Raw genomic sequence first — 27,934 nt, forward strand, 5'->3', positions numbered from 1 at the left:
ATTCGGAGCAGCCACTGGGGCTCCGGCGGCTGCCCGGGGGAGGAGTGGCGGGGAGAACTGTGTGGACTCAGGACACCGGGGCCTGCCCTGAGGAGGAGGAGAGGAGCGTGGCCACTTGGATTCGGAGAGACTGCACCAGAGCTACAGGCGGTTGCCAGAGGAGAAGCCGCGCGGCGAGCTGTTTGGAATCAGAACGACGCTTCTGAACCCCGGGGCCTGCCCTGAGGACAAGGAGGAAGAGGAGCGGCCGCTTGGATTCGGGTGACTACACGGGAGCTACAGGCGGTTGCCAGAGAAGGGGCTGCGTGGCGAGCTGTTTGGACTCTGACCACTTCTGAACCCTGGGGCCTGCCCGGAGGAGTAGGAGAAGGAGGAGAAGGAGCGCGGCGGGTCCTTTGGACTCGCAGTGACTGCATTAGCGCTCCAGGCGGCTGCTCAGAGGAGAAGGCGAGTGGTGAGTTGTTTGGTCTTAAAGTGACAGCTCCTGAACACAGGGGGGCTGCCTGGAGGAGAAGCGTGGTGGGACGCTTGGTCTTGAGGGACCGCACCAGAGCTCCGGGCGGTGCCCAGAGGACCCGTGCAGCGGGTCACGTGGATTCAGAGCCACTCAGAGGGACTGCTCCTGAACACCCGGGGGGTTATCTGGAGAAGGAGGAGGAACGGGGAGGGTCACTTCGACTCGGAGTGATTGATTGCCCCGGGCTACGGGTGGTTGGTGGGAGGAGGAGGCACGAAGTGAGTTTCTTGGACTCCTAGTGACCGCACCGGCATACTGGGCGGCTGTCTGGAGGAAGAGGCCTGTGGCGGGTCTCTGGGACTCAGAGCGATTGTTCGGGGCCACAGGTGGCTGCTCAGAGGAGGGGCCACGCAGCCAGGCGATTAGGTGCAGAACAGGGTCCCAGGATCTAGGAGGCTTCTGGGTGGAAGAGCCGCACAGAGACAGGCTTAGGGCGGAGCGAAGGTTCCAGGCCTATGGGCAAATTCTCTGAGGAGGGGCAGCCTAAGGAGATTCATCTGCGAAGGGTGAGGCTCCCAGGCCCAGGAGGTAGGGCCGGGCCCCTGGAAACTATGCAGAGGAAGGCAGCCCAGCCCAGGCGGTAGCTGTAAATTGAGGGGAACCTCTAGGAGGAAACTGACCAGCGAGACCTCCCCACTGGGTGAGTCTTCCCTGCCTGGTGAGGTTTCCCCACAAGGACGGTAAAACCAGAAACACAGGCCCAAACAGGCCTTGCCTCAGCCCACAGCCTAGGTCCCCTTTGGATGACCATTGGTCAACAAGTGGAGGCACCTCTGCCCACTAGCAGGGAATATACCCCACCTGAAGGCCACCACTCCTAGAGAGGCAGCTTCCTTGTGGAGCACCGCATTATCAACTTCATCCAAGACTTCAGCCTACTGAAGGCTAAGAGGGGATATATATAGAAATCTTTAGGGACATTGTAAATCAACAGAGGAAATCTGCAATATCTCAGCGGTCCACTGATATCTGAACAACATGAGAAAACAAGGAAAGAAAATGCTGCAAACAAATCTAGATGTTACATCAATAAAACCCAATGGCAGCATGGCAGAAGAAATGACAGAAAAGGAGTTCAGAATGTACATAATTAAAATGATCAGAGAAGCAAACGATGAGATGAAAGAGCAAATGCAAGCATTGAATGATGAGATGAAAGAGCAAATGCAAGCATTGATTGATCGCACCAATCGACAGTTAAAAGAGCAAATACAGGAAGCAAAAGATCATTTCAATAAGGAGTTAGAGATATTGAAAAAAAACCAAACAGAAATCCTTGACATGAAGGAAACAATAAACCAAATTAAGAACTCCATAGAAAGCATATCCAATAGGATAGAACACCTGGAAGACAGAACCTCAGACATTGAAGACAAAATATTTAACCTTGAAAACAAAGCTAAACAAACAGAGAAGATGGTAAGAAATCATGAACAGAATCTACAAGAAAACTATGGGATATCATGAAAAGGCCAAATTTAAGAATTATTGGGATTGAGGAAGGCCTAGAGAAACAAGCCAAAGGAATGAACAACCTATTCAATGAAATAATATCAGAAAATTTCCCAAATCTGAAGAATGAAATGGAAAATCAAGTTCAAGAGGCTTACAGGACTCCAAATACACAAAATTACAACAGAACCACACCAAGGCACATTATAATGAAAATACCTAACATACAAAATAAAGACAGAATTTTAAAGGCTGTGAGAGAAAAGAACCAAATTACATTCAGGGGGAAACCAATACGCATATCAGCAGATTTTTCAATCCAGACCCTAAAAGCTAGAAGGTCCTGGAACAACATTTTTCAAGCCCTGAAAGAAAATGGATGCCAACCAAGAATCTTATACCCAGCAAAACTTACCTTCAAATTTGACGATGAAATAAAATCCTTCCATGATAAACAAAAGCTAAAAGAATTTACAAAAAGAAAGCCAGCATTACAGAACATTCTCAACAAAATATTCCATGAGGAAGAGATGAAAAACAAAGAAGCAAATCAGCAAAGGGAGGAATTATCCTAAAGGAATTGTCAAATAAAGGAGGAAACAAGTTGTGTCAAACAAATAAATAAACAAAATTTTAAAAATGAACCAAATAACCGGGAAACCAAATCATTTCTCTATAATAACCCTGAATGTTAATGGCCTGAATTCATCAATCAAAAGACATAGACTGGCAGACTGGATTAAAAAGAAAGATCCAACAATATGTTGCCTGCAAGAGACTCACCTCATAGAAAAAGATACCCATAGATTAAAGGTGAAAGGATGGGGAAAAACATACCATGCACATGGACTCAGCAAAAAAGCTGGAATATCCATCCTCATTTCCGAGAATGTGGACTTCAAGCCAAAGTTAGTCAGAAGGGATAAAGAAGGTCATTTCATACTGCTTAAGGGAAGCATAAATCAGCAAGATATAACAATCATAAACATCTATGCCCCAAATAGTGGCTCATCTATATATGTCAAACAAATCCTTCTCAATTTCAGAAACCAAATAGACCACAACACAATAATACTAGGTGATTTTAACACGCCGCTCTCACCACTGGACAGATCTTCCAGACAAAATTTGAACAAAGAAACCATAGATCTCAACAACACAATCAATAATTTAGACTTAACGGACATTTATAGAATATTCCATCCAACCAAGAGTGAATACACTTTCTTCTCAGCAGCACATGGATCCTTCTCTAAAATAGACCATATATTATGCCACAAAGCTAATGTTAGCAAATACAAGACGATAGAGACACTAGTATGTATTCTATCAGATCATAATGGATTGAAGTTAGAAATAAATGAAAGAGTAAAACACAGAAACTATTCCAACACCTGGAGATTAAACAATATGCTATTATATGATGAATGGATAACAGAAGATATTAGGAAGGAAATTAAAAAATTCTTAGAGGTAAATGAGAACAAAGAAACATCATATCAAAATCTCTGGGACACTATGAAAGCAGTACTTAGAGGGAAATTTATTTCATGGAGCGCATTTAATAAAAGAAGTAAAACTCAACAAATAAACAACCTAACACTACAGCTCAAAGCCTTAGAAAAAGAAGAACAGAACAGCACCAAAAGTAGTAGAAGACAGGAAATAGTTAAACTCAGAGCTGAAATCAATGAAATTGAAACAAAAGAAACAATACAAAAAATTGACAAAATAAATAGTTGGTTCTTCGAAAAAATAAACAACATTGATAAACCTTTAGCCACACTAACAAAGAGAAGACGAGAGAAAACCCAAATCACTAAAATTCGGAATGAACAAGGAAATATCACAACAGACAGGATGGAAATACAAAACATAATTAGAAGCTATTTTGAAAATCTATACTCCAACAAAATAGAAAATTTCGAAGACATCAACAGGTTTCTAGAGACATATGAATTGCCTAAACTGAATGAGGAGGACATAAACAATTTAAATAGACCAATTTCAAGTACTGAAATAGAAGAAGTCATCAAAAGCCTACCAACAAAGAAAAGTCCGGGACCAGATGGGTTCTCAGCCGAGTTCTACAAAACCTTTAAGGAAGAGCTCATTCCAATACTTCTCAAAGTATTCCATAAAATAGAAGAGGAGGGAACCCTCCCAAACTCATTCTATGAAGCCAATATCACACTGATACCTAAACCAGACAGAGACTCATCAAGGAAAGAAAATTTCAGACCAATATCCTTAATGAACATCGACGCAAAAATTCTCAACAAAATTTTAGCAAATCGCATACAAAAACATATTAAAAAGATAGTGCACCATGATCAAGTGGGTTTCATCCCAGGGATGCAAGGTTGGTTCAACATCAGGAAATCAATAAACGTAATTCACCATATTAATAGACTTAAAGTCAAGAATCACATGATTATTTCAATAGATGCAGAAAAAGCATTTGATAAAATACAGCACCCCTTCATGCTCAAAACACTAGAAAAAATAGGGATAGTGGGAACATTCCTTAATATTGTAAAGGCCATTTATGCTAAGCCCATGGCTAATATCATTCTAAATGGTGAAAAACTGAAAGCATTCCCCCTAAAAACTGGAACAAGGCAGGGATGCCCTCTTTCACCACTTCTATTCAACATCGTTCTTGAGACTCTGGCCAGAGCAATTAGACAAACCAAAGAAATTAAAGGGATACGAATTGGAAAAGAAGAACTCAAACTATCCCTGTTCGCTGATGACATGATTATATATTTAGAGGAACCTGGAAATTCCACCAGAAAACTCTTAGAACTCATAAGTGATTTCAGTAAAGTAGCAGGTTACAAGATCAGTGCCCATAAATCCAACGCATTTTTATACATAAGTGATGAATCTTCAGAAAGAGAAATTAGGAAAACTACCCCATTCAAAATAGCCTCGAAAAAAATAAAATACTTGGGAATCAATCTCACAAAAGAGGTGAAAGACCTCTACAATGAGAACTATACAACACTAAAGAAAGAAATTAAAGAACACCTTAGAAGATGGAAAGATCTTCCATGTTCTTGGATAGGAAGAATTAATATTGTCAAAATGGCCATACTACCTAAAGTGCTATACAAATTCAATGCAATTCCAATTAAAATCCCAATGACGTACCTTACAGAAATAGAGCAAGCAATTATGAAATTCATCTGGAAGAATAAGAAACCCAGAATAGCTAAAGCAATCCTTAGCAGGAAGAGTGAAACAGGGGGTATTGCAATACCAGATCTTCAACTCTACTACAAAGCAATAGTAACAAAAACGGCATGGTATTGGTACCAAAATAGAAAGGTAGATCAATGGTACAGAATAGAGGACACGGACACAAACCCAAATAAATACAATTTTCTCATACTAGACAAAGGGGCCAAAAATATGCAATGGAGAAAAGATAGCCTCTTCAACAAATGGTGCTGGGAGAATTGGAAATCCATATGCAACAGAATGAAACTAAACCCATATCTCTCACCATGCACGAAACTAAACTCAAAATGGATTAAGGACCTCGGAATCAGACCAGAGACCCTGCAGATTATAGAAGAAAAAGTAGGTCCAAATCTTCACCTTGTTGGTCTAGGACCAGACTTCCTTAACAGGACTCCCATAGCACAAGAAATAAAAGCTAGAATCAACCACTGGGATAGATTCAAGCTAAAAAGCTTTCTCTCAGCAAAGGAAACTATCAGCAATGCGAAGAAAGAGCCTACAGAGTGGGAGAATATCTTTGCCAATCATACTTCAGATAGAGCACTAATCTCCAGAATCTATAAAGAACTCAAAAAACTCTACTCCAAGAATTCAAATAGTCCAGTCAACAAATGGGCTAAGGAAATGAATAGACACTTCACAGAAGAAGATCTACAAGCAATCAACAAACATATGGAAAAATGTTCAACATCTCTAGTAATAAGAGAAATGCAAATCAAAACCACCCTAAGATTCCATCTCACCCCAATTAGAATGGCAATTATCAAGAATACGAGCAACAACAGGTGTTGGCGAGGATGTGGGGAGAAAGGTACACTCATACACTGCTGGTGGGGCTGCAAATTAGTGCAGCCACTATGGAAAGCAGTGTGGAGATTCCTTAGAAAACTTGGAATGGAACCACCATTTGACCCAGCTATCCCACTCCTTGGCCTATACCCAAAGGACTTAAAATCTGCATACTACAGAAATACAGCCACATCAATGTTCATAGCTGCTCAATTCACAATAGCCAGACTGTGGAACCAACCTAGATGCCCTTCAATTGATGAGTGGATAAAGAAACTGTGGTATATATATACTATGGAATATTACTCAGCCATAAAGAATGATAAAATTATGACATTTGCAGGCAAATGGATGAAATTGGAGAATATCATGCTAAGTGAGATAAGCCAATCTCAAAAAGCCAAAGGACGAATGATATCGCTAATAAGTGGAGGTTGACACATAATGGGGGGAGGGAAGGGTTAGAGTTAGGGTTAGGGAGGGGGGCAAGTATGGAGGAAGGAACTACTGTATAGAGGGTAAAGAGGGGTGGGAGGGGTGGGGGGAAGGGAAAAAATAACAGAATGAATCAAACAACATTGCTCTATGTAAATTTATGATTACACAAATGGTATGCCTTTACGCCATGTACAAACAGAGAAACAACATGTATCCCATTTGTTTACAATAAAAAAATAAATAAATAAATTTAAAAAGACTAAATAAAACTAAAATTAAATACTAAATTTAAAGACTAAAAAAATAAATAAATAAATAAATAAATAAAATACTAAGTACTAGAATTGTCTTGAGTACTTTGCCTATGTGAATATACTTTGCATATATGAATTTACTCAATCCTCATTATACCTCAGTGTAGTAGGTACTATTATTTATTCCCAGTTTACAGATGAGGAGACACTGAGAGGTGAAGTAATTTTTTTTTTTATGGCCACATAGATACTAAGTACTAAAAACTGAATTCTAAACTCAAGTGATCTGTCTCCCAACACTGCATGCTTTGCCACTCCTTTTCACTGCCTCCTTAAAAACTAACAGATCACTATGATCTCAATGTTTCATATCCCTCCAAAATTCATATTGAAATTTAATCCCCAGTGCAACAGTGAGGTCTTCAGGAGGTGAGTAGTGCACGAGAGTTCTGCCTTCACATATGGTGTCAGTGTGCTTATAAAAGGATTGAGTTTTTCCCTTTTGCCATTCTGCCAATGTAAGAACACAGCATCTCTCTCTTCCCCCACATGAGGACAGTAAAAAGGTACTATTTATGTAACAGAGAGCAAGCCCCCACAAAGGCTGGTGCTTTGATCTTGAACATGCCAGTCTCTAGAACTGTGAAAAAAAATAATTGTTTTAATCAACTATCCAGTGTAAGATATTTTGCTATTGTGTTAGTCTGCTTTCTATTACTATAACAAAACACATGAAATAATTAACATAAAAAGAGGAATAGTTTGAGCTCACAGTTTGGGGAGGTCCAGTCCATGTTGAGTGACCCACCCACTGCTTTTAGGTCTATGGTGAAGGGCAATACATCATGGCAGGGAGCAAAGCAGCTCATCTCATAGGGGCCAAGAAGGAAAAAAAAGAAAAAGATGAGACCTAAGCCCACAATCCTCGTCAAGGGATGCCTCCAATGACTTAAAGATCTCCCACCAGGCCCTGCCCCTTAACGATTTCCACCATCTACCCATAGTGACCAAGACTTTAACACATGGGCCTTTGGGGGACACCTATCTATACCATATCAACTATAGCAGGAATGGAATAAGATATATATGTATACACTAAATTATCTGAGAAATATATTTTGGCTGATTTTTTTTTAATCCAGATTCATCACAGATTCCTGAACCAGGAAAAGTTAGTTTACATCTCAATTTTATCTTCATGTCTGCAATTTGTTTCCTCCCATAGAGGACTAAATAAAATAGGGTATTAATCTGACTAGCATAGTACATGAGTATGTTAAATACACGTTAATTCCTCTGCTCTAACACCCACCAATGGGGTTAAAACTCTTAGTGAGCTCTTAGGCTATAAAAGCCGAGTTAGAAATGCAGGTTACTAATTTTACCTGAGGTTATGATGTGGCCTATAATTCATACCTCCAACTATTCTTAGCTCGTACATCAATGCACACACAATCTTTGCCCAAAGCAAGGTCACATCATGTATAACACCAACTCCATGGAGAAGGTCTTACTACTGCAAATTGAAACTTAGTCCTCTGGATGTACAAAAAGCATCAGGCTCTAAAACATGAAGGATCATGAGAGTTAGGATCCAGTCAAAAGTCAGTGTAAGTCCAGCAGAGTGGACCTGCCAGACATCAGTGCCCCAGAGAGTCAGACTATTACTTCTGCACTGATGAGACACCAAAGAGGGAAAGCAGGACCACGGCTCAACAACAGTTATGTATTAAGAAAACATATCACCTATAAATTGCTTGTATCAGAAACAAAGTTTTTTTTTATAAAAATGGATTCAATTTATATTTGCTCAGGGAACTCCCCACCATACCTAATAACTAAGAAGTGTCATGGAAGAGTTTCTTTGGTTAACTAACTCCAGCTGGTTATAAAAGGAGTGTATACCTAGAATTTGTGACTATCACTTTCACCTAATACTAGGAAGAATATGTGTTTTTTGGTGTTAGGTTGCCCCACCTTCAAATTCCTATTCTTTCACTGATTAGAAGTATAAACTTTGAAAAGTATATTTGAGTTTTAATTTCCATTTTTAACAAATTGCACACTAATGTCCACATTGTATGGTTACAGTAAGAATTAAGGTATGTACACATTAAGCATCTAACACAATGAGTGGCACAGGGCAGACATCCACATTATCAAACATAATTATCAAAACAAAGTTCAGTTAACATGCTGATATTAATTGTAGTTGGTAACTATTTGTATTCAAATTATTCCTTGAATTACTAGAAGGTCCCAAACAATGAACAAAAGTTCAGAAAACAACAAGCCCTATCATCTAGATGCTTTATGAGGATAGAAACACACATTCAACTTGCTACATAGATGGTTATTAGCTATGAAAATAATACACACACACACACACGAAAATGCTTATAGATAAGGAATTGCAAAAGACTTCAATCCTGATATGAGTACTCAGGCTAGGAGGAAGGGTGGAGGAGGAGGGATGGATGAATTGAGAGCTTCATGCTAAGTCATGGTTTGCAAAAAAAAAATAATAATAATAATGGTCTTCATATTTTTATTCTCTTAGCCTTAATTACTTCAGATGCACTTTATTAATAAATCGGTTTAAGAACAAAGTGGTAAGGGGACTTTGAAGGGACTTCACAAAGACTGATTAATCTTAAAACTGCCTATGAAAGTTCCTTATAACTGTGTATTTTTAACTCCCAGAAAAGGGGAAAAATGCATAAAATAACTGAAGTATATCAAATGATGTCATTGTTCTTAGTAAGACTATACTTCACAACTGAGATAAGCTGCATGTACATAACATTACATGTTCTAAATATGTGTGTATATATGTATATATCTCAATATATATATGTTAAGAGCTCATATTCCCCAATATCTGATTCATTCTGATCCTGAGACAAAATTCACACATGGTATCATACCAGAAATAGGAAAACTACCCTTCAAAATTGTGTTGGGAAAGTATAAGACAAAGGAAACCTCTGTTCTGATTATCAGAGTAGTAACCAAAATCACATACTATCCCCAACTTGGGATTAAAAAAACAAAAACAAAACAAAACAAAAAAAAAAAAAAAAAAAAAAACCACTGTGGTTTTATATCCCTTTTTAGCTCATTTAACACAAAGCATTGCTCTGCAACTTTTCTATAAATTTTTCTTCTGGTGGTTGTAGGGCACTACAAGGAGCATGTTCATTACTACTGGCCAGTGTTTTTAAAATAACAAGTGCGTGGTACTTTCTCATTCAAAGCTTTAAAGATGTGTACAAGAACATTATCAACAAATTAACACTCTGAAAAGAACAAGGCTAAAAAATTTGGTTGAGCACTTGGGTAACCAGCATTCCTCCTTCCCAAAGGTAGAGAACAGGAGGGCCCAGCAGAGATCTGCAGGTCAACATAGGGATGTACATCCTAGCTGAAAAACTCCTTGGAGTGAGTTATGTTTAGAATATGTACTTGGAATTGCTCTTTCATGGAGTTTCAAACCTCTAACAAAAGTAAGAAGTTTGAAATACAAAATTTTCATCTATCTTTATATATTTATACGTACATACATATATATGAACACCAAAGTTCACCTGGACTCCTCAGGTTAATCTAATCATCTGGCCTACTCCTAACTTTGAAGGTAGCAAAGAAAATTCTACTACCTGAAAATGCTATCAACCCTGATTTCCTGCCTCAGCTTCTCCACGTTCTCCTATCTGGAAGCTCCGAGCTGTAAATCAATCAAATAAAGTAGATATTGAGAGTTCACCTTCATGAGTAAAATCTAAGTGTACCAATTTACTCTTTCAGAACGTTCACTCCAATATGGTAAACACCTCAGGAGGTTCTTTCCAGGGCCATCCCTTGGGAGCAAAGAGTTACATGTAGCTGGTACCCTCTTATCTCCATTCATTTTTCTCTATTTATCCCTTTTTTTGAGTCATGAATTTGAATTTGAGGACCCTTCTCTTCGGATTACACAAATTCCCAACTATGTACACTCAACTGGGATCCCAGAATGCTTTCTTCATGCAAAACTTCCCCAACTTGGGATCTCAGAATACATGTACCAAGATCCTCAGTTGATTTAGGCTACTGTGATAGCAGTTAATATTTTGGAAGTATGTCACTCCCATAGGTTTGTATTTTATGAGGAAAAGGCAAGATACTAATTTTGCCAAAACAAGTATATGCCTAAATGGTGGTTTGATCAAATACATTTATAAGCTCACTTCAAGGTTTTTAATTTTTGCTTATTTATTGTTTGCATGTAGAATATCTTGGAAACATAACTTATACCAAATATATTCCCAAGTTAGGTGATGAACAGACATGGTAGAATAGAACACTGACTCCACCCTCAGAAGATGACAAAGAGGAAAAAAGAGCTATATGAAAGAATTAAGACATGGTCTGATTGGTGCAGTAACAGAAGTTGTGTCAGGGTATGGAGATAAAGCATTCAATTAAAAAAAAAAAAATCAATCTCCAGTGCTGGGAAGATTCATGGACAATGATACAAACAAACTGTAGTGTTGAAAGAAGACTGTGAAAAAGGCACACAGGTGCAGATTAGTAAACTATGCTTGGATAATGCTGGGCTGTAGGTTAACCAACATCATTCTTAGCAATGGACTTGACAGGTCTAAGTTCTCGGAACTGTCACCTGTGTGTCTTTTCACTTGTTTTCTAGCACCTTCATATTGGTTCATACTTCTGGGCAACATGTAATAATTCTATCACTTATCCATAGAATAGATAATGAAAGGTTTTTAAGGAAAAAAAAGGAGATTCAGGGACCACAGAGTTGTGTGATCCTGGCATCGCATATAAACTCTATATATTTCAGTAATTACGGATGGACAAAAATAATGAGATGAGTTGGATAGTTTTCAAATTGTTGCAGTTTCAATTTAATGTTTTATCAAACATCTACTAAGTAAAATGTACTATATGCTGTTTGAGGGTATCAAAAATAAACAAAATTCCATAACTGCTTCCAAAAGACTACAATTTAATTAGGAGCAAAAGAGAAAGAAGTGAAAGTTTTTGGAGGGTGCTAGGGATCGAACCCAGGGCCTTGTGCTTACCAGGCAAACACTCTTACCGACTGAGCTATCTCCCCAGCCCCACAAAAATTTTTAATAATAGCAAAGGGAAGATATAGAAGATGTAGTGAGACACAGAAGTACAAAATACATAAAACAAAGGAAATTGTGAGATAATTCAAAGTTCAAGGTAAGAATAATGTCCGGCTGAGTGGAGGGTAACTGAAGGGGGTAGTAGGAAATAAAACCAAAAAGGTTTGCTGAAATTTTAATACCAGACTAAATTCCCATGTATATATGCAACTATCATAAATTACAAAGGTGACATTGCAGATCCCTAGAGAAAGGAGGAGATTCTTCAATAAGTGGTGCTGGGACAACTTCTCCTTCACTCAAAAGAATGAAATTAAATTCCTAATTCAAACTCTACACAGAAAAAAAAAAATCTATTCCCAATGGATAAAAGGCATTAATATTAAAGATCAAAATATAAGATTTTAGAAAAAAATACAGAACATCTTTAATGAAATTTAGGATTTCCTAAGCATGACACAAAAAGAACTAAACATAATGATTAATGACACTAATGACATTAAAATTAAAAATTCTAGTCCATGAGAAGACACCATAAATAATTCTACTTCATCAGAAGAGATCTAAAACTAGGAGAAGAAATTCCACATGTAACATACTGAAATACACACATATACATGATCCCTAACTTACGATGGCTCATTTTATGATTTTTTTCCACTTTATACAAGTGTAAAAGCAAGACACATTCTGTAGAAACTGTCACTTCATTCTGATCTTCTCCTGGACTAGTGAGAGTCCACTGTTCTCTCAGAATGCCCCTCAGTCACATGATTAACAAGGCTAAACAGCCAAAGCCCCAAAGGGTCCTGTGCCAAGTGCTGATGCTTAATGTTCAAATACATCTTCAACTTATGATACTTACAACTTTTGATCAGTCTATTGGTGCAACTCCATCAAAAGCTCAGGACCATCTATACATACATATACACAAACACACACACATAAAACTCCTATAATTAAATGCAGTCAGAAAAAAATGAGCAAAAGATTTGAATTAGGTATTTTATAGAATGTAAATGACAAGTATATGAAAAGATGTTTAACTTCATTAATAATCAAGGAGATGGAAATTAAATGTATACATAGATAAAAATGACTGGCATTATCTGGAATAGCTAACATGTTCACACTCTAGGCCCAAGTAATCTACTCTAAGATATGCGAGAAACGCTTGACAGGGAATGTTAGCAGAAATAATCTGGGAACCTCCCCCCAAGTTTCATGGACAGAAAAATTAGTAAATAAATTATGGTACAGTCACACAAATACTCAACTTCAGAGAAGTGAATCAGCAACAGTACATGCAATGACACAGATGAACTATGATATCGTTCTCTATCGTAAAGATCAGCGTCTTCATCCGCACACACTGAGTAAACTATTTTTACTAAGAGTTTGCATTTGGTTTCATAAATAAGGAAACACCAGCAGTCCTAAACAGGGCAAGAACAAAAAAGTTTGCCTTAGGAAGCATCTCCAAGCTTCATTTTCCAAGATGACAAAGAGGGGGGCCATGCTGTCCCAGCCTACCTCTTTCAGTCACCAATAAGTAGTCCCTGCGAATCTACCAACATGGGAAGAAGAGGTAAACGTCCTACGACCTTTGAACACTAAAACTAGTACGAATGTATTTCTCCACTCATAAACATGATTACTATCTATGTCCTAAGCTGTACTGTTTGGATCTTGAATGTCCCCCGAAAGCTCACGTATTAAAGTCTCAGTTCAGAGGCACTACTGGAAGGTTGCAGAACCTTTAAGAGGTAGGCCCTCCAAAGAGGTCATTAAGTCACTGCAGGCATGCCCTTGAAGGAACTGGGGGAACCCAGTCCCTTTCTCTCTTTGCTCACCAGCTTGAGATGAATGGTGTTGCACATGCTCCTGCTACAACTTGCTGCTCACAACAGGACTAAAACAATGGGGCCAACGAGTCATGCACAAGAACCTTCAAAACTTGAGTCAAAGTATACCTGTTACAAGTCAATTATCTCAGTTAATGATCACCCAAGTTTCACTGACAGGTAGGTAAGTAAAAAATTATGGTATAGTCATAATAGTATGATCAGATACTGTACTTCAGGGAATTGAATCAGCAATAGTACATGCAATGCCACATATGAAACATAATACTGAAAATATTGAATACTGAAGTATAATTTTCATTATTCTAATAAAAATCTGACTAATACATGGGCCGGAGAGTTAGATGAGGGAATTTCCATCTTATGACAATGTGTTCTTGTCCAGAAGAGAAAGCTACAGTAACATCTCCAAACTGATGCTCCTACAAGTTTCCTCCTTTATTATATAATCTCATCCCTTTTATTAATACCACAATTTTTCTAATCTGACAAGAAAAGATTCATTCAATGCCAACTTTCAATTCTACCTTTTCAACACAGAAAAATAAGGCCTGGGGTGGGGGTGTGAACATGAGAACAAGAGAGGTCACCTGTATACTTTCTCTATGACAGGGACTGTTAAACATGTTCTCTAAATCTTAAATATCAGTGTCTCCATTTGCACACACTAAATGTCTATATTTACACACATTGTAACAGTGGCTCTCAATCTTGAATCCCCAAACTAAGAGTCTCCTGAGGAACTTAAAAGGTACTTAGAAAGAAATTAACCAAATGATGTCAAGTGCGTGTCTGAGGTATCACAGTGAATTCTGCTTTTATATATAACTGTGATGCACCACTTTAAAAAAAATAATTCAATTAAGAAAGCTGCCTAATTATTGTGAGATTCAGGTTGTGGTATCAGATGACTGAGAACGTTAGAATTAAATTATTTCTCTTCAAAATTTAAAATAAATACATGTATTTCTATAAAGGATTATGTCAAACATTCTGTGATCATCGTGCAAACCAGGATGCCTCAATAAAACTGTTTAAACATGCTTTAAAATACTAAATATCAGTTTTAAGCTTTAAAAAGAAAAGTGACTGCCCGTGCACATCCAAAACACCTGTCTGTGATTTTCTCACCTAACCCGCATGACACTACTATACATGTCTGCTTAGATGTTTGCCTTTTTGAGATTTTAAGAAATGCCTTTGGGTGATAACCAAGGATTTGTTGATTTAAAACCTGACCACCATTTCCAGCAGCAAGATCCTTCACTGATAACTGCTAAAAACAGCCCAACCCTGAATATTTTGACACCTAATCTCCAAGAATCAGAAGTTTTCAACACCTCATGTGTCTAACACCTTGCAGCAAGGTGGCACTGACATGAATAATAATCATGATAGAACTACCAGAGTTTATAAGCTCTACCCCAACTATAGGGATGGCTTTTTGAAAGTTTTTGTGGCCATCAGAGATATAGAATTCACTTTAAAATCCAGACACTTGGTACTGCATGAGAAGGAACTAAAGCTTTAAAATAGTGCCTAGTCACTCTCTTTGGTGTTGAGGGTATAGTTAACATGTCACTGTCAACATCAAAAGCCTTCTTCAAAGAAGCACAAGTCAAGTTGCACATTAAAATCTTCTCCACATTGTACCCTGTAAGCAACCAACCCCCATATCCACATAAGTGACAGTTACCTCAACCACAGGATAGGCTACCATTCTGACTGAAAGTTGTGCTTTCTTACCACAAATGAACACCCAGATTTAATGAGGGAAAATTTCGAAAAAGTATAAGTAATTTACATATCCTGATAAGATTTAGTGGCCTGTAGCAAATACCATCATAATATTATTTCCTTTCAGTAAAATACAAGGTTCACTATTCTAACTTATAGCACTAACATCACATAGTATTAGGGAAAGTGAAGTGAATATATTCCTATGAATTGTTTTTTTTTAATAATTATATTGAAAAGATATTTATGATCTACTCAGATTCATACTTAAAATATTTATTGCTAAGAATATAGAAGTAATTACAACAAAAGCTTAAGACTCACTCTAAATTTCACCCAAACACAAAACAATCTATAATGCAAACCTCTTTTACAATATTAATTAGTTCTGCTACACTGAACTTGAGTCACTCAAATCATGGGCCCAGCACTCAATGATTCAGAACAGAGCCAAAGAAGAAAAAAAATGTCTTATTTCAAAGATATTTTGGAAAAAATATAAACATTTTAAATAAAAGAAAAAAACATCCTTTTAACGCAAGGGTACAATGATCAATAGTCTTTAGTCTTCTGGTATCATTCTTCTGAATTCCTTTGTGCTTCTATTGATTATTCTTGTTATTATAAGTCTGAAAAGGAAGAGAGGCAAGGACAACATTGAGAAAATGAAGATCTGGATTCACAGGCAGGTACTAGCAGCAATGACCTCTACAAGCCAGGCAAGCTATTTCTTTTCTCTCCACCTTGTTTGCTCATGTTTGGATTTGGGCCTTGTCCTAGAGACTGTAGGGTTTTGACAATAAAATTTTATGATCTTTGCAAACAGTAAACAAAGGAATACACATAACTCAGTGTCCAAATTAGCGACCATCAATTGTTAAATAAAAGGCCACTTTAGGGCTCGGGGTGTGGCTCAGTGGTAAAGCACTTGCCTTGCATGCGCACAGCCCTCAATTCAATCCCCAAAATCACACATACACACACAAAAAGTCAATTTACTGTTTTATATTTCCCATTAGACAATGCTCTTCCCAAACCTGGAAAGGTGGTATACACCCATAGTTCAAAGACAATTACTAAAAATGAGGACCACCTGTCTCCTTGGTCCTTCCAATCTCTTCTCAAAACTCACTGATTTGGGACAAACCAGAAGGCAGAGTGCTACATCTGTTGAGTTGTGAGTCAAGATATTTATTCAATTTCTTTGAGAAGATTTCAAATATGGAAATTTAACATGAAATCTCATTTATCTGGTTTCTTCTAAAAAGAAGGTCAGCTTAGAGTGATTCCCACACACTCTGGAGGAGCAAAGGGCTCTTTCAAAGGGGAGACTACTTTCTGGGCACTTCCAGTCCCCTGCAGCTGTCTTCTAGTCAGCCCACTTTTGCTACTAGAGTTAGACATATAGGTTGAGTACCCTTTATCTGAAACACCTGGGACCAGAAATGCCTTAGACTTCAGAGTTTTGGGGGGCTGAGGAATATTTACAAAGACTTGACTGGTTGAACATCCCTAACACAAAAATCTGAAGCTTCAGATCTGGGAACATCTCAGATTTTAGATTAGGGATGTTCAACCTGTGTTCACATTTGCTTACAACCACTGCTTTGAGAGAAATCAAAACATAAAATCTAATTTCTTTTCATATTGGCACATTCCTAACAATTCTTAAGCCAGTGATTAACAGCATCATTCATGAAATCCCATTAACTTGTCCTGTATATTCTACTTCCAGAGTATTACCCTTCATTGAAGGATGTGGCACATAATCAAGATGCCAAAGAATGCTTCCTGAAATGATCAAAATCCTGTGAGCATATGGTACTGGAATCAAAGAGTAGCATCACAGAAAGTTAGAGCAGAAAGAACTTAAGCTAATCACCTCTCCTCGTTTTATAAAGAAAAAAAGAAAAAAGTGACAGATTGAAGGATGAATAGTCTTGACCTTACCAGCCAGCCATGTTGTATAAATGGGAAGGAAGTTTTGACTTGAGGAAAATAACAAGAAAGACTAAGGGTTGGGGGTTAGAGGGGAGATACCATGGAGAGAGGAATGGGAGTATAGAATTAAGGCACTGACTTTAAACTCAAAATTGTGACTACATGTCAAGCTTAAGTGTCATTAGTGCCATTTAAATTAATGGCATAGAACTTTAATGATGTAAGTTTGATATAATGATGATATATGACAGTCTTCTAACACATAATACATACAGATATCCATGCATTACAGCACTATCACCTTGACAATTATTAAAAATTGGCTGTATAACTGCCTTCTCTGCCACAGCAGGTAATATGGCAGAGCTGTTTTTTCACATTGATATTTAAGGCTGATGTGCATTCCAAGCTCCTCAACTTCTGAAAACAGATGGATTGTTTAGCCCCCAGGGGAAAAATATTTAATGACAAATCTTTCTGTCAACATTATTTCTTTTAAAAAAAAAAAAAAAAAAAAAGTACTTACATCCCACCCACTTACCTCACACCGACAAAACCTGTGGACCTCCTGATTGCTTTCTTTTTTTAAGGGAAATTTATCTTTGGAAACGTCCTAATGCATTGCTGACAACTACTGTAATTTCTAGTCCCAAGACTAAGGGAGATACAAGGATTATCTTTTCAGATGAAGGGCCGTTATTTTATGCAGCTCTCTCCAAAAGGCTTATAACACACATGTCTCTGGTAAAGAACTTTATTCTGTGGTATTTTTTCCCTCTTTTAAAAATAAGCTAGATAATTCTTAAAGACATATTGATGAAAATTGTTATTGGAAGTCCAATTGCATTGTGCTAAGCTGATTTCAAACACAAGTTAGAAGTCTTTGATCTCCTTATATGACTGAATACAGAAAAGAAAAAAAAGCACATGAACTCAAAATTAATGATAAAGACAAGCTATTTAGAAAGCTATGCAAATTGACTTAGTATTATATTTCTAAGAAGTTTGGTGTCTGTAATGACATTTTTAAAAAACCTTACCAGAATTTACTTGTGGTTTTATTTTAAGGAACAACTTTAATTCTCTTGATTCTGAAGAAAATGTTATTGCCTAGCAAGTTCCTCAGATGATTCTGCATATCACTTATCTTATTCTATAGTATACTGTTTTTAATATGTTCAAATTTTTATTTTTTTCCAATCACTCCTGACATATTTCCCACTGCCCCTATTTTCCCCAGATAGGGCCATTTCTGTTAGAAACTATGAAAAATGTTAACACCATAAAGACCAATAAGGCAAGACAGGCATTTGAATGAATTTTTACTCATTTGTTTCTTCTCAGGGCTCACATATCCACACCCCTGTCAACCGTAGTATAAGCAGAAGTACTCTGTTGCTCAACTTTGAAGTAACCAGTCTATTTGGAAATAAAACAATTACATGATAATGAGACTAAAAATGCCCAGAAACCATTCGAAGATTTGGCTTCCAACAGTTTCCAGGACTTGTCTGGCCTGGGTTGAAAAAGCTCTAAACCTTAATGTTGTCATCTGTTCGATATCAGGGTGGATGTGAAGATACACAGTGATCAAAACTGTGAAAGTACCTGAAAGACAGGTACCAAAACACAGTTACACTCAAGGAATAAGCGAGCATTCCACAGTCCAGCAGGGTGAATACAGTTCACCAGAACCTATTACACATTTGATGAAGAGTTAGAAAAGAGGATCTTGAAGTTTCCACACAAAGAAATGGAGATACAAATGATAATTAACCTGATTTGATCCGAACATACTATGTACATGTTGAAACATCACACTGAACCCTATAAACATGAACGATAATTACACAGAATTACAAGTTCCATAAAAATGAATCGTTATTCAAAACAATCATTCATGATAGTGTCACATCTTACACTTAATCATCTTTCTTGGCTAATCTAAGAATGTAGGCCCTACAAACTGTTGACAGAATAGGAAAAAAAAAAAACCTCTTAAAATTATTTCATTCTTATTCTTGCAGCTAGATTTTCCTGAGGGTTTTATCACAATATTGAGGTTTTAGAAATTTTAGCCTAAATATTATTTATACCTCAACAGAAGTTTAAAGTAACAAATACTGTTTAACACGTGCTATGGGGACTATCCCTGCCAGGTAATGAAAAGTAACAGTGAGCAAGTTCAGTCCTGTAGCAAAAGCAGATGGACCCAAACGCAAGCTCCCACAGCATGTTTTGACAACAGCAATCCCACTATTTGGGGAACATCAATAACCCATATGGGCAGGCCTCTGTGTTCTTTTTAAATGTTTTTGTTCTACCTCTCATTTAACCACAGTCACATTCTATAATTATCCTGAATTCCAGATCAATCTTAAGTGCAGCTCCAGTCAAGACAATACAATAAACTGAAGGAGTGCTGAAGAGGGCTGGAAAAGCCTCTTATTTAACAAAAATTCAACTTTGGGCAAACTACTCAAATTCTGGGAAATTCAATTTCCTCTTTATTATAAGAAATTAATGAGATAGACATAAGACCTCAATTATTTCAAAATAAAATTTAAGACTCAGAATGGTGCCCAGTGAAAGTCCATTAATTTTATAAGCATCTGTATGTTTGAGTAAAAACTGACATTTGTTTGCCTATTCTCCTACAGTCGACTTTTAAATAGTCACACTAAAACCTACTTCACACTGGATTGCAAGTGAGAAACAATACAGAAAATCAAAAGCTTGAATTACCATCATAGATGGTGTTATCTGGGAGCTTGTCAGAATTGCAGACTCTCAGGCCTTTCCTCAGATGTACTAAATCAGAATGTGCATTTTAACAAGATATACAGTGATTCAAGTGCACATTAACACTTGGAAATCATTTGTGAGTTTCAGGCATTACCAGGGTGGCATCCAAGACCCACAGACAGTTGGCTTCCTCTCATCCACCAATAGGTTTATTAATTTAAATTCAAATAAAGATGATAACTACTTATAAGTACATTTGCTGGCATAAGCCAAGTAAAGAAACTTCCAAGAAACTCTAAACAACTACTATAACTTTATCTGGGAGCAAATCTTCTCATCTAATATATGGCAAATTAATTCATTTTGTAGGAAGTTACTAAAATCTATACATGACATTATACAAAACAGTCATCATACCACTGGCTGACCGAGCCCTTGAAATAGTCAAGATGCCTCCTATACCTACCTTCTGGACTGTCTGCAATGGACATCATTTTCCTTTTGACTTCCCAGAGTGAGAAATCACAGCACTCAATTGAGAAATCCATGAAGCATCTCTAAAGTCCATCTTTAATCATATGCCATATTGTTGCCATGATATTTTCCCACCTAATTACTCCTATCCACACAATGCAGGGATGAAGGCTCTTGTACTTTGTAACCAGAAACTTGGGGACAGAAAGTCAATACGGTTGGCCCTCCATATCCATGGGATCCACATCAACAGATTCAACTGACTGTGGACTGAAAATATTAGGGAAAAAATAGATGTGTACTAAATACATACAAACCTTTATCATTATTCTATAAACACAGTAAATCAACCATTTTCATAGCATTTATACAATATAAAGTATTATAAGTCTTCTAGAAATAAAGTGTATGTGAGGATGTAAATTACATGCAAATACTACACTATTTTATATGAGGCACTCGAGCATCCTCAGGATTCAGATACTGAGGGACAGCTGGGTTTGCACTAAATAAAGCTACCATTGGCTTCAGTTGAGAGACAGCTTTTGACTTTTCAGTGTCCTTAATTATGAAACTTTCAGAAGGAGCCAGTCATATAAGAACATAGGCCTCATTCTATCCTCACCCTGTTGGAAACTATATTACAAAATATTTCAAGTCTTGTAGTGGCTTGATATAATCTGAGAAATTCCTAATCCAAGAATACTACACATCCAACATTTTAAAACTTTATGAGAACCAATAGGATACCACAAGGCCATACCTGACTTCCTGTCATAGGTCTCAGTCAAAACTCAGGTGCACTAAAAACACCATATGAAACTACCTTCAGTCTATGTGTGTGAGCTGTATATGAAACATAAGTGAATTTCCTGTTTAGACTTGGGTCCCATCTCAAGATATCTCATTTATGTATTTCTAAACATTTTTAAATCTGAAAATATCCAAAATCAAAACACTTCCAGTTCCAAGTACTTTGAAACTTCTACTCATTATTTTGATGTGAGACCCATAAATATAACCCAAATATTTCTGCCAGTGAATTCCAGTTCAGTGAGGTGGGGGCAAGGCAGCAAGAGTGGTAAGTTAAGCAAAAAATACTTAGTACACACTATACTGCAAACATACTCACTACTTCCAAAAGCTCAACAGAGTTAGTGGATTTTGGATAATGTCGTCCAAACTGAATGCATTAACATCCGCCTAATTCTGAAAATTATCTACGCACCACATGTGTATGCACACAATAAGGCCATACGACGCAATGTGGCACAAACAATTAAAAGTTCTTTTCAAAGTGGAAATGCAAAATAGAACGAATATCTATTTTCTATAAATGAATCTAGCCATCTGCCTTGCAAAAGCAGCAGCAGGAGGACCCAAAACAGCAGAAACAGCAGCCTCTGGTGTTAACAATCTATTCTCAAATCTCATGCTCCACATTTCCCTGGCAAACAAGGCTAAAAATACAAGACATGCAACAAATAGTCTCTTGGGATCTGCCATTCCATGGATGGAGTAGTCAGAGTAATATTTTCTGTTGAAATTCAAAACCGAAAAAAAAAGCAAGCTATCATATTAGAAACTGGCATTCAGCATTTTAAGTGTGAATCCAATCCCAAAGTGTACTAAACTGAATGGTGAGAGGGTGGTTGTTTTCATACAACACAAACCTCTTAGATTTATCTGAATATATTTACAGATGTATTTAAGCTACTCTAAATTCCTTTACAATTCTTGATAGTTATAAAGATACCATTTTAGTACTTTTGTCACCAAAACACAAAGGTCCGCTTATTTTCAACATTTTAGAAAACCATCTTTTGTTGTGGACTCTGGAATCAGACTGATTAGGTTCAAGCCCAGACTCTACCATTTGCTGATTCCGTGGCCTTGGGCAAGTATTTAACCCCTCTTTGCCCCTCTTTTCCTATCTTATAAATGAAGAAAATAGTACTACCTCATTTTAAGGGTTAAATGAGTTAATATGTACAGAGCATTTAAAACAATGAATGGTGCTAACTAAATACAATATTATTATTTCATATTCAAATAAATGTGCAAAATGCCTGCTTTTAAGGAAGAGACATAAAATGGAGTAGTAATGGACTGGAGTTTTGGCTTAGTGTTGGAGCACTTGCCTAGCATGTGTGAGGCACTGGATTCAATTCTCAGCACCACATAAATATAAATAAAGTAATGGCATTGTGTTCGTCTACGACTAAAAAAAAAAAAAAAATATAGGAGTAACAATATGATAATAGTTCTATCAGGCCAACAATGGCCATTTAGAAAATGAAGGAGTGAGCAAGTGTCGTTACACAGATTCTGTGACTTAGAACGACATAGGAAAAGTTTCTATTGGTTACCTTGTTGGGTGTTAATTTATAAAAGAATCAGAAAAAGGATAAGATAATGATATTGCTGATCAAGTGGCACTATATGGAGTAAGGAACAATCAGGATTAATGGCAAAGGAGTAATCAAGAGGGAGGGTACACCCGGTACTCAGTGAATGCGAGTCTATCCAGTAGGAGGTCACCCCGATCGACCACCACTTCCTTAACGGGTGCTATCGACCAATTTTCTGAGTATCTGACTTTAGATTTGATTTTAACACATGTTGCCTAGATCTCTACCTTAAATATTAAAAAATTTTTAAAAAGCATAAGGGAAGAGTATCAAGTAGTCACTATTTTCTAATAATCTACTCCCTTCATAAACCTCAAAATTGGCAGTGTCTTCTACTACATTTGGTGAAAGAAATTAAAACACAAGTTTACTAATCATTGAGGCAGTAAACAGAAAACTGCTTATTCCTTATGAAGGCAGTCTAGTCCAGAGGTTCCTGAGAGACTGAGAGTCCTGAGAGTACAGGGAGGACTTGTGGGGTTCCATAGGCTGCCTAATCCTTGATGGTATTACTTGAACCACAGATGGGCCTAAGGGTGAGCAAGTATGTGAAGGGTGATGAGGACTGTCATTACAGTGCCTCATCAAAAGGATTTATCTCCTCTTAAAAACTGAGAGGCTCAAGACATCTCCTGAGCAGAACACTTCAAGGGGCAGGCAGAAAAGGTGGAATAATTCAAAAGCTCATGGAATAATTCAAAAATTAGAGAAAGAAAAGCCCAGTAGGAAACTGAACCCAAAGGCTCTTTTTTCATAGAGTTATGAAGGAATACATTGTTGAGGAAAAGGAATAGAAAAGGGAGAAAACTGTCCCTTATTAACATTCATTAAGGAGAAAATGGCAGTAGTTTTAAAATTGTAGCGAGGAAAGTGGATTTAAGTATGTACAAGTCATATGACTATTATGCCTATGAAATAAGTCTGTACTTCCTTTGCCACTAATGCATTACTCTAGCAATCACAAGGAAGATTTCATTGTTCAGAAATTTTTTTAAAGCTAGGAATCATGTCAACGCCCAGTCTGCCTAGGATATCTTCCTCCCTGCCTTTAATGACTAAGATCTTTATGTACAATATCTAATGCAGGAATCACAACCAGATCAACAGCAGTGATGCTTTTTTATTCCTCCAAGAATAAAAACAAATCGGTATGACAACACGATAGATTCAATTAGCACTTGGCAGGTCATGAATAACTTTTAAACAACCTTTTAAGTTAAAAAGTGTTAAAACATAACAGTAATCATGGCACCAAAGTGCTTTCCTTACAACATGCCAAGAGGCAGAAAATCCTCTCAAGAGGCATGTACTGTTCGATAAGGTGAAAAACAAAGTATTACTCTTTGGACCACTACTTTCTACACTCAGTCCCTTGTCCCATGTATCTTCCTCTTTAAGTATATTCAAAGCAAATTATGTGAAATCTCCCATTGGTTTTCAGGTTTTTAACTGTAAATATAGAGGAAAAAAATTTTTTAAATGTAAGCTGGTACAATCATCTTGGAAACATAAATATTGTAAAGAAAATGCTACTGAATTGTTAAATTTCCTCATGCCATCAAAGCAAAATGTCAAAATTTTGTATATTCTGTTGGTTTGCAGATGTTAGTGTATCCTGATCAAATCACTAAGAAAAGTCTTTGAGGGGTTAGGGGTATAGCTCAGTGGTAGAGTGCTTGCCGAATATATGCAAGGTTCTGGGTTGGATCCCCCAGCACCCAGAAGGGGGAAAAAAAAGTTCTAGAAAACAAAAACTATTTACTTGGATAAATACAAATTATCACCAAGGGCCAACCCTACACAAAATGGTGAGACTGCTAAGCAAGGATTCCTCACTATTGGACCGTATCTTGGTTTTAATGAATCACATCTTCCTGGGATGGAAGAACTTCAGTAACACTGAAACACATCCTTTGTTGTGAAAACTTCAATTGCATCCACCTGTCCAAAGCCAGGTGCATGTGGTTTCACAGGTTTCACAGCTTGCTTAATGATCATTTCTTGAAGAATCTGACAGCTGCTAAAGGTAATGGGCTTCCATGCCCCAGAAAGTAAAATATGACAAGGGAAATATTAGTCAGATTTACTGCTCTACTCCATGTGTCTTGAACATTACTATGATCTGTGCAAGACATTTGTTGTAAATAAGCCTGCAGAGTGTACAGTATGTTTTCCAGGAGACCTTTAAAGAACAGCTTGCAGACAAGAGGTGCTAGCCTTAGTTTCACAGCCAGCAAAACTCTATCCAAGAGGCTTTTGGCATGTCCCCACCTCTTGTTTGGAGCTGGATATAAGAAAAGTCCACCAAGCAAATTCTAAGGGTCAATACCAGGAGTCAGTCATGGCTAGATGGAAACTGGGACATTTAGCTCAACATTTAGGAGAAAAAATGAAAGGCTTACTTTCCCCCGTAACAGTGTATTAAAGACAATTCTGAGCTGACTTTGCAAGAAACATCCTCCCATTCTCCATAGTAAATTAAATGACTGAAGCTTGTGCTTCTTCCAGCAAGAGAAAGAAATATGCCTCACCATATAACCCAGCGTGTGCAATCAGTGAGGCTCATTTTTAAACCTTTCCTGCTTTTTAAAAAGCCTACTCCACTAAAACAACAACAGCAACAACTTTTTGGGAAATGAAATGCAAATACACACAGAACAGATCGTAAAACGGAAACCCTCTATCCACTTTTTAAAAAATTCTTCTTTCCAGGCAGTACGGCTGCTTTTAACACACCGTTAGCTTTCATAAAAACGAGATGATCCTGGTTCTTTTGTGATCGTCCTCACCCCTTCCCGCGGCCTCCTGGCTATTAATATACGTTCAGGAGACAGCAGAGCAGAAGGTGAGGCGGTTAGCTCAGTTCAACCTCTTGCCAGACAAGCGTTAAGTAAATCATTTAATGCGGTTAAACATTCTAAACCTACTGGACAGCACTGGAAGGAGAAAGGTAAAGAAGGGTAGAAAAGAGACGCTTCCGGATTATTTCAAAGGTAAAAGTCACGGTACTGAGGCTATGTATGAAGCGGCCCATGATAATCTTCAAAACAGTTCCGTAGGATTTATCTTTATAATGATTCTTGCTGTCCTCGCTCAAGGTGGAACTAAAACCAGTTGCAAAATTACACTCTGCGTAAGTGCAGAGGATCCAGGGAAAACGGGGTCTACGCTTCTAAGTCGGGGGGAAAAAAAAAAAAAAAAGCTGATGTTTCCCCGTTGCTCTGTGGGGCCCGCGCTTCCTAGCTGGAGTAAGCACGGGTTAGGGAAAGGAGGCACAGGGTGAGCAGCTTCTGGCCAACTGCTTATCCCGGCTTGGTACTGCAGGCACAGTAAAGCCCGGAGGGTGCACACTACTGTCCCCCAGCACACAAGCGGCCTCCGCAAGGGAAAACCCTGAGCTGGCTAAGATCCAGGGTTAGGGGAACCTGAGGGGTACCAAGCTTGGCGCAGAACGAGGTGACTACAGCTTGCATGTTGTTCTCGTAAGGGAAAAGGCGTAGTCACTGTCGGAGCCCACCCACCCGGCTCCTTTCCCTAGGAACTCTCGGACATCACTGTGGGCGCCCACCCATGAACGATCTCGTCCAGGAAGGAAGCAGAGAGGACCAAGGAGAGAGAGAATGGAGTGAAGACAAGGCTACTCCAGTCTGCAGCAATTGGGGAGGGTTTGGAAAATTGAGCAGGCTATGAGTAAAGGGTAGGGGCCGGGTCACGGCAACCTGTAGGATTGCGGCAGATAGTAAACTTGGGTTGGAAAGAGGTGGTCCCTTTGGAAATTCTCCCCCCGGCTCCCACCCAGTCAGGCTATGCGCGCGGAGAGGTGCAAGGCGCAACTTGGGAAGCCAACGCCATAGGTGCGGGTCCCGCTCGGTCTTCTGACCTCCTTTCCTCCCTGCCCTAGCCACCCGCCCTGCCTAGCGCTTACCTCGGGCAGCCGCAGCCACTACTGCCCAGAAGCAGAGCCCCAGCCAAGAGAGCCACCGACGCGCCCCTCCACCGCCGCCTGCGGCCGACGCTCTCCCCATGTTCCTCGCCCCGCTGGGGGTACAGCTCCTCTTCCACGCCCCTGGAGTCCGGGAAAGGCACTACGACGCAGGGGCCGGAATGAGTGGGTCCCGGGGGTCTTTGGTGAGTGACTCTGCTCCAGTGCCGCTCCCTACGGCAGCGGGGCAGCGCGCTCGCAGCCGCCGCTGAATGGTCATTCAGAGGAAACGCGCATCCCCATAGCCTCCCACGGCGAGGCGACCGCCGCCGCCGCCACTGGTGCTACCAGAGTCGTCCGCTGTAAGAGCCGCGCGGCTAGAAGCTCGGCTACGGGGCTCCGGACTCCGGAGCAGAGCCCCGAGTCCGCATCGCTAATGAGACCCCCGCGGCCGCCCCTTCTCCTCCCCTCAGAGGCGCAGCCAATGACCGGGCCGGGGCGGGGCTGCAGGCGGGGCTGCGGGGGCCACAAGGGGCGGGAGCGGTAAGGCGCAGGTGAGCGGGTGGCGGCTTCACGTGCTGGGAGGTTCCTCTGCGCTTGGCAAATAGCTCAGGCTTCAGGAGAAAGGAAGTCCGCCTGGCGCCTGGCCGCGGAGAGAAGGAGAGTACACGCCTCAGGATGTTGTGCAAAGCATCCTGGCCTGTTGGAGTCGAACACCACGCAGAAAGATGTGGCGTCTTGATTCCAAACTCCATGCTTCCATGAAACCTCCGTTTCGTTCATCAACTTTGAGTTCTTTCAAAGTCCTGTCTCTCCTCCTTCCATTGTTTAACATTAGATGAGACATGGCTCCTGAAAAAAAGAAAAAAAAAAGACTTTAAATAGGTGCCATTACTGCAACTCCTATTTATTTGCCTACAAGGAGGAGGGATTGCAACCATAAGTGCATTTAAGGGGTATGTGATTAATTTTTCTTTGTTTTTTTCTTAGTTTTTCTGTTGT

At 38.9% G+C, this 27,934-nt stretch overlaps 1 protein-coding gene across 8 annotated transcripts in view; it reads right to left on the reverse strand.

Moving 5' to 3' along the window:
- The window catches only part of UNC5D (unc-5 netrin receptor D), a 533,325-nt gene extending 505,896 nt beyond the window's left edge, over positions 1-27,429 (reverse strand). For 3 of the 8 annotated variants that reach the window (XM_079139085.1, XM_079139082.1, XM_079139081.1), the window contains exon 1: positions 26,936-27,429. In XM_079139085.1, the coding sequence (XP_078995211.1) occupies positions 26,936-27,035 (100 nt within the window). In that variant the 5' untranslated portion in view covers positions 27,036-27,429. The remainder of the gene's footprint in view (positions 1-26,935) is intronic. The other 5 variants (XM_079139088.1, XM_079139084.1, XM_079139086.1 and 2 more) reach the window with 3 other exon arrangements.
- Positions 27,430-27,934: the final 505 nt, after the last annotated feature.

This window comes from Sciurus vulgaris (genome assembly GCF_902686455.1).
Source record: "Sciurus vulgaris genome assembly, chromosome: 5".
In the NCBI taxonomy this organism is placed as follows: Eukaryota; Metazoa; Chordata; class Mammalia; order Rodentia; family Sciuridae; genus Sciurus; species Sciurus vulgaris.